At 52.9% G+C, this 16,712-nt stretch overlaps 2 protein-coding genes across 5 annotated transcripts in view; one reads left to right on the top strand and one right to left on the bottom strand.

Annotated features, from left to right (window-relative positions):
• The first annotated feature begins 3,582 nt into the window (after positions 1 to 3,582).
• On the top strand, positions 3,583 to 8,527 carry ISL2 (ISL LIM homeobox 2). Its single transcript, XM_037835364.1, has 6 exons — positions 3,583 to 3,640; positions 4,451 to 4,640; positions 4,906 to 5,168; positions 6,827 to 7,110; positions 7,741 to 7,908; positions 8,378 to 8,527. The coding sequence occupies exons 1-6, from the start codon at positions 3,583 to 3,585 to the stop codon at positions 8,492 to 8,494; spliced, it is 1,080 nt and encodes a 359-aa protein (XP_037691292.1). The 3' UTR covers positions 8,495 to 8,527.
• Positions 8,528 to 15,525: 6,998 nt separating this feature from the next.
• The window catches only part of SCAPER (S-phase cyclin A associated protein in the ER), a 600,702-nt gene continuing 599,515 nt past the window's right edge, over positions 15,526 to 16,712 (bottom strand). For all 4 annotated transcript variants that reach the window (XM_037833320.1, XM_037833321.1, XM_037833318.1 and 1 more), the window contains exon 32: positions 15,526 to 15,647. In XM_037833320.1, the coding sequence (XP_037689248.1) occupies positions 15,544 to 15,647 (104 nt within the window). In that variant the 3' untranslated portion in view covers positions 15,526 to 15,543. The remainder of the gene's footprint in view (positions 15,648 to 16,712) is intronic.

Consider the following 16,712-nt stretch of genomic DNA (forward strand, 5'->3'; position numbering starts at 1 on the left):
AACTGTAAAATCATAAAGGCCATTTGTTTTGGTGGCCTGGCCTGATTTGGTGATCTCCCAGCCCCCGGCTCCCAGGCCTAATACTTTCCCGCTCTTTCTCTTGATCTTGTTTTCAGGCTAGTGGCTACTATTACTTTAGGGTGAATGGAACCACCTGGCCTCCCATGTCTCCTCCTAAAGATCTTTGCAGAGTAATCCTATATTGTTAGGAGAAATGTGAGCAGAGTTTTATACAGCAATGATTGGGGGCGAGGGGGGGGTGGTGGCATTTGGGGAGAAGGAATCCAGGGAGACTTACCTGTGCTTTTGAAATCTTACCAGGAGGAGGGTCAAAGCTAGGGCTGGTTTTACAGGATGATGCAGAATTAATCCATGGCACTCCAGCTGCTTTTCCCATTGAGGAAAAACAGTTCTCTAAAGCCCAGGAAAGGAGGAGACCCTGGGTCCCCTGTGTGTTGTAGCCTGGGACATGGAGAGCACTGTGGGCTTGGCCTCGCTCAGAAGGGGACCCTGGGAAGGCCAGGAGGCAGAGAACCAGGGCAGGGCCAGGTGAACAGCACCCTGTGGCTGTGCTGGGGAAAGAAGTTTTCTCTTTTCCTGCCCAGCACTAGTCTCCCAGGGGAGGCTATGACCTAGGAGACCCCCATGGAGGGATCTTGGAGATGGCTTTCTGGTTTTACAGCTCCAGAGAAGTGGAGCTGGTGAGTGATGGAGCCCACACCCATGGGGGTCTTCAATGGTACAGTGAAAAGCGCAAGGGAGTTGGAGCCAGACGGGCCTGGGTTCCAACCAACTCCAGTGTGATCAGGGGGCAATTATGTCATCTCTCTAAGCCTCAGTTTTCTCGAGGATTGAATGGGTCTAATATTATCCACCTGACAACATTGTTGTACGGTTCCAATAGGCTAATACCTAACAGGGGCTTTGCACATGGTGGGCACTGAAGAATTATTAGTTCTTGTTATGGCTGGATAAGTAACTGCTGGCCCCCTTCCTCCTTTCCAGGAGGGGTGACCATCTCCCAACCTCTCCTCCCTCGTGGGGGGCATGGTCTTAAAGAACTTGATCTTCTGGGCAGTTGGAGGAGGGCTTCTCCCCTCAACAGGAGAGAGCTGCCCCCTCCAGGCCACCTGCACCCCTGAATTACTGATGCACTTGCTCCAGATGGGTGCGCAGGAGGGGGTGCTGGGAGCCAGGCCTGGCCTGGGTTGCCTGAGGGTCCAGGCCAATAGGCCAGTGATATCACCTCCTCACTCAACATACACCCCATGCCGCCCACCCCCCATTTGGAGACTGCTCACACGGATACAAAGACATCACCTTTACATAAATGACACCCAGATCGTGTATCACATTCATTTCAAGCCCCATTCCCACAGCAAACACAAACACACAGACACACACACACACTCAGCAAGCACACACTGAAATATACAGAGAAATCATCAGATGACTTACACAGATACACACACACAGAGGCCTCACCTCCATGGCAGACACCACAGGCACGGCACACAGGAAACTCAACAGGCACCTAGAGACTCTCACACAAAGATACAGCCACAGTGACACTTATCATAGTTGAGCACTTACTGTGTGCCGGGTATTGTGTGAAGCCTTTTGGGTAAAGTAGTTTATTTAATTCTTACAATAGCAGAGGTAGCTACTATTATCTCCCATTTTACAGATACGGAAACTGAAGGACAGAGAAATAAAATAAGATGCCTGTGGTCACGGAAATGGCCTGATTCAGACACACGGGCACAGATCCAAGCCCCCTCGCTGTCTCCCCCATTTATTGACAGATATATTCATTCCAAGGCAACATTCTTCCTGTCCCTGACCCGCTCTGCACACACTCAGGGTGAGTGCTGTTTGAGGCATTAGTGACCCAAGACCCAAGAAATAGCCTGTTGGCAGAAGCTGATGGTAATGTGTGGAAGAACCGGATAGATGAGGAGACAGGAGATTCCAGTGCCGGAAGCAATGATCAAACCCCTTAAAAAATGGGAGCAGGGGCGCGAAGCGCTCCTTACAGCGCCGGCTGGGCGCCCACCGGCAGAGAGCTGGGCGAGAGACCACGATGCAGTAGTAATTTTAGTGTGCGCTCAGGTTTTAGACCTAGCCCAGGATCTGCGCAAAGCCTGACCCTGCGCCCTGGCTACACCCGTTTCACCGCCGGCCGCTCAGAACTTGAGGCCAACGCGCCTCGGGTTTTTAGAAGGGTCGCCATTCCCGACAGCGCCCTCAGGCGGACGAGCCCGCGGGGATGTGTGACCGGGTGTGAGATTCCGGTAGAGACGCTTTATCCCCAGGCCCTCACCGGCGCCCCACCCAGGCGCGCACCAAGTTCTTGCTACGCCTTTTAATGGAAAAACAACAAAAGCCACCCAGTTCGGATGAATGTTATTTATAATTCATGGGCCTATCTTCTCTCTGTAACGAAACCCATAGAGATTTCTTTGAAAGAAGATGTCCCGACTCTGCTCAGAGGTCACGGATTTTCCGAAGACTGACAGGCCGCTGCGCAGATAGTAAAATTACCACGCGCGCCACGTTGGTTTCTGATTATTTGCATTGCTGCGGGTTTGCGAAATGAAACAGAAGAGTTTGTGAAAACCGTTTATCCTGGAAGCGGGACGGAGCACTGTTCCTAGAAGGAGCTGTTCCATTCGGATGAGGAAAGGATGCGGGGAGTCCGTGCCAAATTAAAAACCAAATATTTTTGCAAGCAAGGACCCGATCGGGACCCATTCCGGGAGAGTGTTTTCGGATTCTGCATTCTGGCTCTACCTACCTAATGCTCCAGTGTGGGGAAGTTTTCCAGAGGCGGGGCGGGTGGGGGAGACTACAAGAGTTTATCCCAACCCAGGCAATCATTCCTTAGCACAAGAACAAAGGCGCACAAGAGGAGAGAGGGGACAGGCTGGACCGTTACGGTCACGTCCAAACAGGGCACTCCTGCCTTAACCCCCTCCCCAGCTCCTTCGTCCCAAGAGAGTGGAGTTTTAAATTGTTTACGTATAAAAGAAGGGAGCTTTTAAAGGAGAGTTCCCGTCCCCACCCCAGGTATCCATCACCCTACTTGGGCGCGCCGGGGAGACCGCCCGGCAAGTCCAAGAGAAGCTCAGAGCTGCGGCGGCTGCATCGCTACCTCGGCGGTGACGCAAGGTCCAGCCGGGATTGCCCGACCCGGGACCGGAGAGAAGGTCCTTGTGCATTTCGGGGGAGGGGGCTGCGCTCCATTGTTCACTCGGGACCAATCAGGGTGTGCCCACGTCCTCCCAGCCAATCCCCCTTCACCCCAGCCTTTCATCCAACCCTCCCCGCCCACCAGCCTCCAGGTCCCCTCACCTCCCCCGCAGCCCCAGCGGTTCTGGGGAAGCTTCGTGACGCCACAGGTCCCGCCCCCCGCTCCGGCCCGGGGCGAGTGCGTGCTGACGTCATGCAGCGTGCGGGCCGGTGCGGAATCGCTCCTTCAACTCCGCGCGGCAGGAGTTAGTTAGCGAAGAGCCGAGGCTGGGCGCGCGACCCTCGTCCTTCTGGCCCTGGCCGCACACTTTGCGCACATCTCTTTTCTGCATGGTGGATATTATTTTTCATTATCCTTTTCTGGGTGCTATGGGGGATCATTCCAAGAGTAAGTGTTTCTCTGTATGTCTGTGGGTGTGTATGAGTGTGCTTAATATGCAGTATTTCTAATGCAGAAGAATGTTTAGCGGATTCTACAAGTGGCTTCTATTTGACAGGACTGTTTGGGCGAGAAAAATAAAACGAATGTATTTCTCCTGAGGGACTACTTATCTTTTGGAATCTCGTTTTATTTTGTAATTAAACATTATTTCTCAGGTCGGCTCGGCTGACCTCACGCTGTGGAATCGCCTGTTTTGCGCTAAGGCAATTAGGTTTGATTTAGGAATGTGGGTTTTTGTTTATTCGTCTTTCGTCCTTTCAAATGAAGATTTCTCTAGCTTGATCTGGAATATTTAAACTAAGAAATGTCAGGATGAGCGGAGACTGGGCGTCTGCATTGGGATAGGAGGGAGTCGCTGTGAGAGGGGATGTGCGGGCGGAAATGCCGGGATGTCACCGTTGGATATTGATGCGGTGGCGTCCGCAGTGCTTAAATGTCCATTTGCTCTGTCTTCTCACCTTCGTGTAAGCGTTTAGTTACAAGACATATCGATAAAATCACTGTGTCCAAGTGAATGTGATGGCGAAAATATTTGGGGGGGAAGACAAAAAGCCGTCACAAAATCAGAAGATTTTGTTTTTTCGTTTCCAACTGGACCTTTGGAAAGCCGGTCTCCTTTTCCTTGTGGTCGCGATTATTGAAAGAGAGAGCGAGAGAGCGAGAGAGCGAGTGGGTTGGGTTGGGGCTGGAGAGGCCGAGGCTGGCCGGGGTCCGTGCAGCCAGGCCTGACGGGGGTCCCGCGCCCTTCCCCGGCAGAGAAGCCCGGGACGGCCATGTGCGTGGGCTGCGGGAGTCAGATCCACGACCAGTTTATCCTGCGGGTGTCGCCCGACCTCGAGTGGCACGCCGCCTGCCTCAAGTGCGCCGAGTGCAGCCAGTACCTGGACGAGACGTGCACGTGCTTCGTGAGAGACGGGAAGACCTACTGCAAGCGGGACTACATCAGGTGAGGCCGGTAGGAGCCGGGGCTCGGGGATGGCGGCCGCCCGCGTGCTCCGCCCGCGGAGAAGGCCGCCCTCACCCCCAACGCGCGCCGCCGCTCCGGGGAACTTTCCCCACGCGGGCGAGTCTCCGCAGCCTCGCTGTGGGCCACAAAACTCCCTGGGCGCGCGTGCCCGAAGCGGGTGAGCAGCCTAGAATCCGAGAGCAGCCGCAGGGGGTGGGCTGGGCCGCGGCCCCGCGCTGACGCCGCCCGCGCCCTCGGCCCGCAGGCTGTTCGGCATCAAGTGCGCCAAGTGTCAGGTGGGCTTTAGCAGCAGCGACCTGGTGATGCGGGCGCGGGACAGCGTGTACCACATCGAGTGCTTTCGCTGCTCCGTGTGCAGCCGCCAGCTACTTCCCGGCGACGAGTTCTCGCTGCGGGAGCACGAGCTGCTCTGTCGCGCGGATCACGGCCTCCTGCTCGAGCGCGCCGCGGCCGGCAGCCCGCGCAGCCCCGGCCCGCTGCCCGGCGCCCGCGGCCTGCATCTGCCAGGTAAGCCGCGCGCGCCGGGCCCTCCGCCGCCAGCGTCCGGGCGAGTGAGTGAGCGTGAGGGGAAATTGTCGGCAGAACTGTGTGCTGTGAACACGAGTGTGTGTTCGTGTGTGCCGGGGAGAATTCTTTGTGGGTCAGCATGAGCCAGGCTTGTGCGTGTGTGAGCGTGGGGGATTGTGTTCTCTGTGACGCGATGCGGGGAGCAGGAGGCTGTGGGACAACAGGAAACCTTAAGTGGTGTTTGTCTGGGGGACTAGTATTCAGGAATTTCTTCGAGGAATATGTGCTATTGTCAGAGAGGAAAGATAGGTTTGCTCGAGGCTATTTTTGTTACTCCAACCGGGAGCTGGGCCTGGGCTCAGCCGGCGAGGAGCCCTCTGGTAAAGACGGCTCCGAAGTTTGCCACCCCACAAAGAAGGAGTGTTTGTGTTTGTTTTTTGAGGCCCGGTTGGTTGGAGAACTTAGCCAAGTGGGTCTCAGTAGGGAGGGTATGTAAAGGCGCAGTGGACTTGGGGATTACAGAAAAATACCTAAGGGAATGCCCTGTGTCCTAATCAGGAGCCGCCGGAGGATGGCATCTGAGTGTGTGGTTAGGCCGGTTGGGGTGGTGAGAAGCAGTGGCGCTGGAGCCCCAAGCGGGGACAGCTTCCCGCAGGTAACCATAGGCCCTGAAGGGCCATCTCCAGAGCCGCCTGAGCCCCTGGGTGCTGTGTGGCCTTGCGCTCCTCCCTTCTCTGGATCTCCGTTTCTTCCTCTATAGAATGAGAAAATTGGGCTGGATGGAATATTTGTAAATGTTTGTCCAGATCTGGAAATCTCTGGAGAGGGATATAAATCGAAACAATGCGGCCCATATCGATGGGTGTGTAGATTCGGTTCCGCCGGAGGGGCGCTGGTGAAACAGGAGGAAGCGGGCATTAGGTGCTCTCCTGTCTCGGGTATTGGAGGGTCTTCCCCATCGTTTGTTGCGGGTTGAGGGCTGCAGGAACCAAGCTCTGCTTCCCCGCTGCTGAGAGAACCCGAGACGGATAGGGGAGCCGGCCCCAACGGTGGGTGGCCGCCGGGAGGGGAAACGTGGAGCGTTGAAGCAGGAACCCGGGGGCCGGGGCCCGAGGGCGAGCAGGAAGGAACCGTCCCCGGCCCCGGAGGCCCCGCCCGCGCTGCAGGCAGCTGATCTTCGCTTTGCGCGAGCGGCCCCCGAAGGAGGAAGGGACTTCGCGGGCCCCCGGGAGCGGTCGTCTTCCAGTTCCAGAGTCCCGGGCTCCCTTCTCCTTCCTCTTTCTCCGACTTCTTCCGAGGGGCTTCGCTTGTCCCGCGAAGGGACAAAGGGGCGCTCCTGAAGGGCCCGGCGAGTGGAGGAGGCTCGGCCCCGAGTCGCCACTCCCGTCCTGCGGTGGCCTAGCGCGGAACTCGGGCTCTGCTTGCGCTCCAGGAAGATCGATGCGGGGCGGGCAGCCCGGCTAGGGAGCGAGGGGGAACGGCCGAAAACGCACAACTCCCTCCGGATAAGGAGAACAGTTAGAGAGGAGAGACGAACAATAAAACGATATAAACGGAATAAAAGAAGTCGGGCCCGGTGGTGGGAGGACGGACTGCACCTGGGCAGGCGCCCGGCCGGTGGGTCGCGTCGTTCACCTCTCGCCCCCCTGTCCCCGTAGACCCCGGCTCGGGCCGGCAGCCCCCGCTGCGTCCGCATGTGCACAAGCAGACCGAGAAGACGACCCGCGTGCGGACCGTACTCAACGAGAAGCAGCTGCACACTCTGCGGACGTGTTACGCGGCCAACCCGCGGCCCGACGCACTCATGAAGGAGCAGCTGGTGGAGATGACCGGCCTGAGCCCGCGGGTCATCCGCGTTTGGTTCCAGAACAAGCGCTGCAAGGACAAGAAGAAATCCATCCTCATGAAGCAGCTGCAGCAGCAGCAGCACAACGATAAGACGGTGAGGAGCCGCGCGGCCGGAGGAGTCGGTCGGGTGGAGCATTGCGTTGGCGCGAAGCGTCTGCGTGCGCTTTTCAGGTTCGTCTCCCTTTGGAGAAATCCAGGGAGAACTGTACTCCCCGAATTGCGTGTGTTTGTGCCTTCGGAGCAAGGCTTGCCATGGGGTTTAAGGTCCCCTAATTACTTTATCTGAGGGCGAATCTTCTCCCTGACCTAGTGGCAGCCTAGATTTGAGAGGACCGGGGAGCAGCGAGGAGCCCAAGGGCGCATGGTTGTGTGCAGCGCCCGCAAGTTGAATGGCAGGTTGTGTCCTTCCCTCGGAACATCTTCGTTTGAATCTTTTTCCTCTGCATACCTGGCGAGGGATGGGAACGCAGGCTTCGCTTTCCCTCCCCACGTGGCTGGCTCCTAGCGCTGAGCCTGGCCTGTCTCTGGTGGCCGGTCTGCGGGCCTTGGGGTGTCCCGAGTGAGAAATGAGAACCCAATCTAGGGCCTGTTGAGTGTCCGCCATCCTCCACCCTCCAACCGCTGCAGGCCTCAAATCAAGCGCCAATGCCTCGGGCTCGTCTCGAAGGTGACGGAAAAGGCAAGATCCAACTCGAGTGACTCCCTCTTTCTGCTTGCTCCGCAGAGCCTCCAGGGACTGACCGGAACGCCCCTGGTGGCAGGCAGCCCCATCCGCCACGAGAGCGCTGTGCAGGGCAGCGCGGTGGAGGTGCAGACGTACCAGCCTCCGTGGAAAGCGCTCAGCGAGTTCGCCCTCCAAAGTGACTTGGACCAACCCGCCTTCCAGCAGCTGGTGAGGCTCTGCCAGCCCACCCCAGCCTCGGGACTCTCGCTGCTCCCCTATGGCAAGGGTGGGGATGGCATAGCCCTGCTCGGTGGGGACTTTGCCTTCCGAGGGGAAGAGGATGAGGTGGCTTTCCCATGGAATGGGGGTCTGGGGGATAGACCTCGGCAATAGGGTTATAGTGGCGGGGGGGGGGGGGGAGGCGTGGCTGCAGTCGCGCCCCAGCCCACAATTTGCCCTAAACCGGGTCTCCCTGGATTAAAGTGAGTACAAGGAGCTGTCACAGGGATTAACCAGCCCGGGCCCCCCTCCCTACTTCTCGGGGGTGAGCATGGGAATCTGGCCATCATCTCCGCGTGGCTTGCTGTAAGCCAGTGGCGGATCCCCACGGAACACCCCCGATTCAAAGCAGACAACCTCAGACGACCAATTTAGGCGCGTCTTCACCGGCTCCTCTCTGGTGTCTCCACCACCCCAGGTCTCCTTCTCCGAGTCCGGCTCCTTGGGTAACTCCTCTGGCAGCGACGTGACCTCCCTGTCCTCGCAGCTACCGGACACCCCCAACAGCATGGTGCCGAGTCCCGTGGAGACGTGAGGGGGACCCCTCCCCGCCATCCCGAGGACCTCGCATGCTCCCTGCATGAGACTCACCCATGCTCAGGCCATTCCAGCTCCGAAAACTCTCTTGCCTTTTTAATTATTATTATTGTTATTTAAAGAGATGGAACCGAGAGAAACGGTCAGGATCCCCAAAAGCGCCAGGACGCAACTGCTTTCACAAGACTGAAACCCCCGCTTCGAGGACTTTTATTTTTACAAAACCAGATTTTGGGATTTGCTAGGGTTTGCTCTGCCCTCTCCTCTCCGCACTCCGTGTGGCCGCTGCCGCTCTGTCTCTCCGCGCCCCCACCCTTCTGCCCGCCCTCGACGTGGAGGACACACAGGGTCCTTCTCGAGCCTGGCCAGTCCCGAGCTTTCCCACGGGCCCCTTCCCCAGGCCTGCCCGGCGCGCCCAGGCGGCTTCACCCAGGCATTAGCGAGGAAAAGGAAGGGGGGAAACCCCAAAGAACAGACTCTCCAATTCCCAAAGCGCATGATTGCTGGGGGAAAAAAGTAGAAATGAGAGTTTTCTTGAAAATGTTTTAAGTTATCAGTCGACGGAGGACAGAGTGTGTGAGCCTTTGCCGAACAAACAAACGTAAGTTATTGTTATTTATTGTGGGAACAGCCAGTTCATAGTGGGACAAATATTTTGATCTTAATAATAATAAAAAAATAATCCGACGCGATGCTGCTCCCGTGTGCTATTGGCGCAGCGGGAGGACTGGACGAATGTAAGTTTCGGAGGTGGGCTCGTTTCAACGAAAATGAGTCACGGTGGGGTGGGCGGCGGAGGCTCCGCGCGGGACCTGGCTGCTCGCGCCCGCGCCCTGCGCTCCGGGGGCCCGCGTGATCCCGCGCGGGCAGGGGGCGCGCCCGGCGGGGATTGGGCGCCGCTGGGGCGGGGTCCATGCGCGCGGCCCCGGGATGCGCGCGAGCGACAAGGCCTCCCGGAAGCCCGGCGCCTTGTGGTCGAGGCCCGCCGGGGGCTTGGGTGGGAAACGTGCTCCGCTCAGGTGGCGGCCCCGCAACTGACTCCCGCCTGAGCTCAGGCTCTCTAGGGGCGGGTCTCTTTCCGGCTCAGCCTCGCCCCCGCCCCACGCGCCCCGTTCCCGCAGCCGGCTGCAGCCTGGCACCCCGGAGACCCGGACCTCGGCCTCTCGCCTCACTTTCGGGCCCGTGCACTTGTGCCCTCCCGATGCTTCTCTTTTCCATGGCCCGAAATCCCCAGGCGCTCGTCCGCCCGCCGCGGAGCGTCGAGGCCAGCCGGCGGGCCCCGGGCGAGCAGGGGGGCCGACCCCGACCAGATCCGGCGGCCGTGACGGCTCGTCCTCCACGCTGTCCCCAGAGTGGATGCGCGACGTGATCAATCTCACTGCATTTATTAATTCCCCCGTCTAGACAGAGGAGAAGGCCGGGCGGCGGCTCCTTATCTGCATTTGGCATCACCTGCAAGCGATACACTGAAGGAACCACAACAAGCCCCCGCTAGGATCGCGGCTGCCGGGGGAAAATAAGTCCACCCAGAACCAGTCTGGCGTGTCCTCGGTTTATTTTCTTTCCAGACCCGAAATGCAGGGGGCGGGGGATAGCCCGGGTGGGAGGGGGCTTGGAATAGCCCCTGGATATGCCGTGCCCAGGTCACTTGGTGTGACATTTCAAACCCCTGCGACTTATTTTCTTGAAAACTGGCTTTAGTGATCGCAGGAAATAACCGAGAGATACCGAATCTCCAGCAGGCCCCCGGGCAAGCACAGAAAACGGGAGGCTCAGGTTTTACCCTTCACAAATATTTAACCCTTTGGCAGCCTGGGACGGTTCTTTTCCAAGACTAGCCCTCACTTGGTAGGAAGCTGCCAGCCTACCAGACTCCCCACTATTCTTAAAGAATCTCGGACACTGAGTTTTCGTTTCCTTTGTCCCCGAGTTGAGTTAAATGATCCACAAGTGTACCCTTTTGTCCAGAGTTTGACTTGAAAGAGGCCAACGTCCTAAGCGGATGGGGATAGTTGCCATCTTAGCTCAGGTAGTGACTGGTAAGGATAAAAATGTTTCCGAGGGGAAGCTGCGGTTGCGGATGGTGGAGTTGGTACCTTCTGTTAGAAAGCCACAGGCTGTTTGGACGGCTAGAGGCCACTGTAGGTTTTTCAGCAGAGCTGATGGCAGGATTCCGCGCCCCCCGCCCCCCCCCCGCCCCCATTAAAGAGGGAAGGCTTACTGACAATTATTGAAAGAAAATGGGAGGAGGTGGGAAAATAGACGCACGTTTATATTTTACTTCCTGAACGTCAAGGTGAGGCTAGAGAAAGATATTAAAGGGAAAATTCCCCTTCTTCAGGATTTAGGAAATGGTGCTGCAAACTTAGAGATAAGGCAGGAGATATGCAGGGTTAATGAGGACCAGCTTTACCTCTCAAGTGCCCAGACTAGGTTTTAATAAGCAGGACTGTGTTCTGTAAGGCTTCCTTCCCTTAACTTTGACCATTCCTTCCCAAATAGAAATACAGACATCTCCATTTACCTTCTGGCTGGCTATTGGCTAGGGGGCTAACTGTTCAAGAAAGCTTACTTTGAAATCCTTTCAATTTATTCAGAGTACTGAATTTTGTCATTTTAAGAAGAGAAATGGTTCTTGAATAAAGAATTTTATTAGTGGTTGTTAATTAGCTCTGAATTTTTGCTTTTGACAGACTGAAGTAGTGTTTTAATGCTACAAATGAAAACATCTGCCTATCTAATTAGCTTCGCTTATCATTCGTAAGCCAAAAACCTAATTCCTCTTTTTGATATTTATATTTATGTCTGTATTTGAATATTGGGTCATTATCCAGCTGAAAGGTGGGGTAACTGTGTATTAGGATGCCTGCGTCTGTATTTCTATGTAAAACATCGCATGTTTCTCTCTCCTGTAGTTTGTTTCTAGCCATGCGAAGGGGTGCATCGTTTTCCACGTGGGTTTTGGAGGAAAGGGTGTTTCTCTTATTACAAGGGTCCCTGGTGAGGTGTCAGGTCTATGGTTGGTTAGTTACACTAATAAATATCAGTTTTACTGGTTCCCAGGTCATCTTTAAATATCTTCTGTAATACAGTAGGGATTTCTTTGTAAATTAAATTACCTGTAACAATTACAAGTATAGTATTTTATGCTTAGTGTACTTTTAAAGTGAGATACCCAGGTGTGTAGTAAAAACTTGATTCAATAAAAGAATAAGCCATAGGTGGAAAATGGGAGTTAGTTATTTAGCTAGCTTCACTTTACAGTAAGATTTTCTCAGAAGATTTATCTAATGATTTGGATAGCTCCATGCAATTGAGGCAGGAAGGGAATTCCCAGAGACGGAAAGGTTTATAGCTCTTATACCACAAAATGTAATACTATTGAAAGATTGTATATAATTCTGGGAAATTCAGTCCTTGTGGCAGCATTCCCAACAAACTTTAATGTTTAATGGATTATGGAACAGAAACCAGTGTTTTGACTATTGGTTTTGAATATGGACTAGCTTAAAGCTCTCTTTTGTCAGAACTGCAAATAGTGGGCTTAAATGAGACAATGCATAAAATTGTTCGTTAAAAATTTTGAGATTCTGCCACTGCTGTCTAGGAGAGGGCATAAGTGGCCACACATTTAGTTAGTTGTGTTTTCGCATATGAATGTTCATCAGAGAGAGCATAAGAATTAGTCAAATCACAGCATGCTGGAGAGAGGAAACAATGAACGAATAACTATTTGCAGAGAAGTTTCCCATGGAGTTGTGATAAAAGCAAGAAATTCAGAAAGAATTTATTAAGCTGATGTAGGGAAGATTAGAGGCTTTTAAGTTTGGGTCTGATTGATGTAAAGGTAAATTTTTCTTGAAGATACTGGGATGCAGTGAAATAGGGAATCGGGTGACCAATTACAGACTAGCACCTTGTTGATGGGGACTGTGCATGGCAGATACACATAAATGGAGCTAGACTGAGAGTCGTAATGGGAGAGAGAAAGGGCACAAGGAAATAGTCGATTGAGAACCAGATGTGGAGCTGGGTGGGGAGTGGCTCAACTTATAAAGCACTTTGGGGGTGCTAGCAGCAATCGTACCACAGAGACGGGAGTGCTAGGTGAGCCGGGACCGAGCCCAGCCCTCGGGCCTCGTGGTCAGGAAGACAAGCAACTGGCGGGAGAGTGGGTCTTGGAGTGAGGAGAGGGACGGGCAGGAGCTCACCGAGGCTGAGGGGTTTCCTCATGGGGAAAGGGAGGTTTAAGCCGGGTAGTTTGAGTGGAGAAAACAGGAGACCCCTGTGTTCGGGGCTTGCGGGGTGAGGGGGACAGGGGAAGAGGGAAGTGGAAGAATGGGGATGGTGAATTATAATCCCTTTCCAGATTATTGAGACTCAATAAATTTGAAAGAGTGGCAAGAATCTCTGGAAGAAATGACCCAGGTGGTTTTCCCAGCTGTGCTGGGGGAGGAAGGGAGCGGCATTAGGGGAGACCTAGGTCCCGATCCCGGCTCACAGGGGCCGGGTTCAGGGTTCGAGGTCAGACGCCCGCGACCTCCAGTGCCGGGAGGGAGGGAGGGGTTCTGGAAGCGACGGGGAGCCCCGACATTCTGTTGCAGTTCCAGGGTGACCGGCCCTGCGGGGTTCCTCCCCGAGCAGGACATTCAGTTGGGCTAACGGCGTTGGCAGTTCAAAGGGCGCTGCCCTGGGTCCTCTGGGGCTGCTTCTTATTTGACGCAAATTCTGGGTCTAAAGCCTGGGCGAAGTTGTTGCTTTTGCCCCAACTGTGCCCAGTGGCACCGCCAGCTTCAAGGGCGGGACAACAGGGGCCTCTCGCCCTGGCCGGGTGGGGTTCGCTTCTGGCCCCTGAGCCTCGGGAGACCCGGGATGCGGCCCCCGCCCCAGGAGAAAGCCTGTGGGCGGCACTGCGTCTCCGCGGATCGGAACACGCTGTGCTTGCGCGCACCTGGGCGCCGCACTCTTCCCATCCCAGGAGAGTTTAGAAGTCGTAAAACCCAGGAGAATTAGAGCTTAAATCACGCGGGCCCCGAGCGCGCATTAAAGAGGGGAACTTGAGACCCACAGCAACCGCCCGGGTGGGGAATCACGGAGACGCTCTGGGGCGGCCAGGAGGCCCCAGGCCAGACCTTCGCAGCCGCGAGCCTGCGGGCTCCCCGGTGGGGGTGGGGGTTCCTTTACCAAACCCCCTCTTCTCGGGGACGAGGGCGGGGAGGGGCAATGCGACCTTTCAATTAAATGTTCAGTTGCGAATCCTGGTATGGTTTCTGGGAGGTTAATCACAGCTGTCTCAATTATTTATGACTTTCTGGCAAATTTCCGACCAGATAAGTATATTCTATTGTGAAGCGTCTTGTAGAGAATCTTATATTTGATTATTCGTTTCAGCCACAAGGATTCTGCGTCGACATCCCAAGTCGCGCAGGGCCAGCGGGGTTCGGGAACTTCTTCCCCTGTCGGGCGCTCGGGGTGACGGCTAGTCGCCGACTGGGCCTGCCGCGGACACCTGCCTCCATCCCCCTCGGGCCGCCGAGCTGCGGGGCAGACCCCGGCGGCCGCCGGGGAGTGGGTGCGGGTTCCAGGGCCCAGCCCCTCCGCCCTCCCTGGGCGCGGCGCGGCGAACGCCGGAGCCCGACCCGAGTCCAGGGTCCTGCGCCCGCGCGCCCGGTGCTGGCCCAGCCGAGCGGGAGGGGCTTCCCGAGAGCCTGTTCTCCCGCCGTCCAGCCGGGGCTGTCGGGGTGTGGGGCGGCCCCGGCCAGGCTGCGGCCCCGGCAGCCCGCAGTACCTGGAGGAAGCCCGCGTTCCGCGGCGGCGGCAGCACAGAACGCACAGGGATGAGTTCATTTTTTGTTGTTGTTTTGTTTGTTTTTTAATCGGATCTTTTTATTTTCTCTTGATTTGCAAAAAAGTATAAAAACAGCATATACAGAACTCGGCAGTGTCCTGAATGTTAGGTAGGTAAAAGTTTGCCTTTAAAAGACATATGAAACGCCTGTATTTTCCAGTTTTTACCTCCTGATAGTCTTGAGTTTGATAAATTTTCGGATCAGAATTTTTTTTCCCCGAGCAGATCTTTTTTCTAGGTAATGTTTGATCTTTATCTGACAGATACTATTACTGATATCACTCAGTGAACGGTTTAACACTGGCCATCGGCTTAAGGTGGAGAAACGATAACAAGATATGAAAAAGCCAACTTCTCCCAGGCAGACACGTCACAGGTTCAAGTGTGAGTGGTGCACAGAAGTAGTTGAAAACTTTTCAGAGCCATGCGATCTTCTGCTTTACTTTTACTTCAGTATTGCTTCATTTCACAATTATTTGAGAAAGTACTTTAGGATGATTTATTATGATTGGCCTTTTTGAATCACTAATTTTCATTCTGGAGAATAATTTCAGTCCACAATGCTAAAAAGGAAGTTCCTAGTATTCTTTGATAGGAAAGTTTAGGCAGACCAAGGAATACAATACTCTAATTTTAAATAGTCTGCTGCTCCAACAGATTATGCAATTAGAGTGCAAAAATGTTACCAACATCTTTACTCCAAACCTTAAAAAGGGAAATTTAGAACAGGTGAACTTTAATTAAATCTTTAATTAAAAATACTTCAGGTGTTAACATTTTCCTTTCAAATTAGAATTGCCTTAACAGGAAAAATCAGCAATAATGTGAAAACACCAATTTGGAAATAAAAGTCACATTGCAAACAGAATAAGTTATTTTTATTACAAGAACAAAACAGACTTGCTAATTTTATGTTTAATTTCACCCATGTTACAAATGCAAGGTATATATTATCATAGGATGGAAGTTATCAATCCCCCAAATATTGTGCATAACTGAAATAAACTCAACTTGCAAAATTAGCAAGCAGAGCATTTAAGTATCTACAATCATTATAAATAGTGCAAAGTATATACCATATCTACAGTGTAGGGGGAGAATATAAACATGAGAAAATGAGTTTCTTAAGGAATAATTAGAATGTTTGAACAATTTAAAATATTAATCAGGGTACTCAAATATAGAACCAACCAAAACATTTATTTTTTTTCTTTTTTCAAGAAAAACTGTCGAGCTTCTTCCCAGGCCTGCTGAGGAAATCTGTTAGCCAACTCGAGATAGTCTTGGGAACTGAGACATTTTCCTGAGAGGAAAAAAAGAGGGGGTGGGGTGGTGGAGAGAAGAGTTAATTAAAATGAATTGAATTCTTTGTAGTTTAAGAAATTAAATTCATTTTGATATCCGATTACTAAATGAAAACATACACTTTATGTAAACGAGGATATCTATCTATCTATCTAGTATAAACTTATATATTTTAATCACAATACGGTTTGTGCTTCTAACATACTTGGACAGTAACTTCTATGTAAAACATTGCCAAAAAATTATTTTTGGACTCCACAGTAATAAAATAATCAAAAAGTCAAATAAGCTGTAGTGGACAAAAGAAAATGAGAGTCACATCCTTCAGTTAGCCTTGAAAGGGCAAATCTGTTACTAAACAGTGACATTTGTTACTAAAATAGCCTAATTTAAAACAATTTTAGCTTAAATATAACATTAAAAATGTTGAAACTTGACATTTAGTTGCCTTTCTAATAAAGTAGAGGGAACAATTAGGGACTTTATTGACTAGCAGTGTCTCAAAGCAAACAATCTCAGAACTCTGGGGAGTTGTGAGCTTTGGGGATTTGGAAACCAGAACTCTTCCTCGATAAATAATGTGGCATTACCAGGAGCTGCTTTGTACTTAAAGGTTCACCTGGGCAATGAATTCAAAATGTTCTTGAAACATTTTATTGGGACTTAATCTAAGACCAAAAGGGGAACAGATATCCAAGCTGCAAACTGGTGCCTTAGTGAGGCATCATATTTTTTTTAATCAAGTAAGAATATTATGAGCTGTCACCAACACAGTGATGACCCTTTCTGAGCAAAGCAGAGACTGATTTCCCATTATCTGTTCTGTGAATTAAGCCCACTGTAATTGGGGAAAGAATGAAAATCAGAGAAGATGGTCCACTGGAAAAGAAAGAAGGCTGAGGCTCCCACAGGCCTCAGCCCATCAAGCAGGCAGAGGCAGCCCCTAGGACTCTGCCTTCCAGAAATGCAGCAAATGTTGACTCATCTTTTGTGATCAGGAGAAAGAGTAAGAAAAAAAGAATGTCTGTGGTTCTTACTGGAAAAAATATTGCTGAACAGTTAA

This window comes from Choloepus didactylus, chromosome 4 (assembly GCF_015220235.1).
Source record: "Choloepus didactylus isolate mChoDid1 chromosome 4, mChoDid1.pri, whole genome shotgun sequence".
Lineage (NCBI taxonomy): Eukaryota > Metazoa > Chordata > Mammalia > Pilosa > Megalonychidae > Choloepus > Choloepus didactylus.

Bases quoted from the DNA above. Each gene is read 5' to 3' on its own strand.
- ISL2 (XM_037835364.1), top strand. From the start codon at position 3,583: ATGGTGGATATTATTTTTCATTATCCTTTTCTGGGTGCTATGGGGGAT. The intron at 5,169-6,826 runs GTAAGCCGCGCG...CTGTCCCCGTAG, and splicing joins CCGCGGCCTGCATCTGCCAG to ACCCCGGCTCGGGCCGGCAG. The intron at 7,111-7,740 runs GTGAGGAGCCGC...CTTGCTCCGCAG, and splicing joins AGCAGCACAACGATAAGACG to AGCCTCCAGGGACTGACCGG.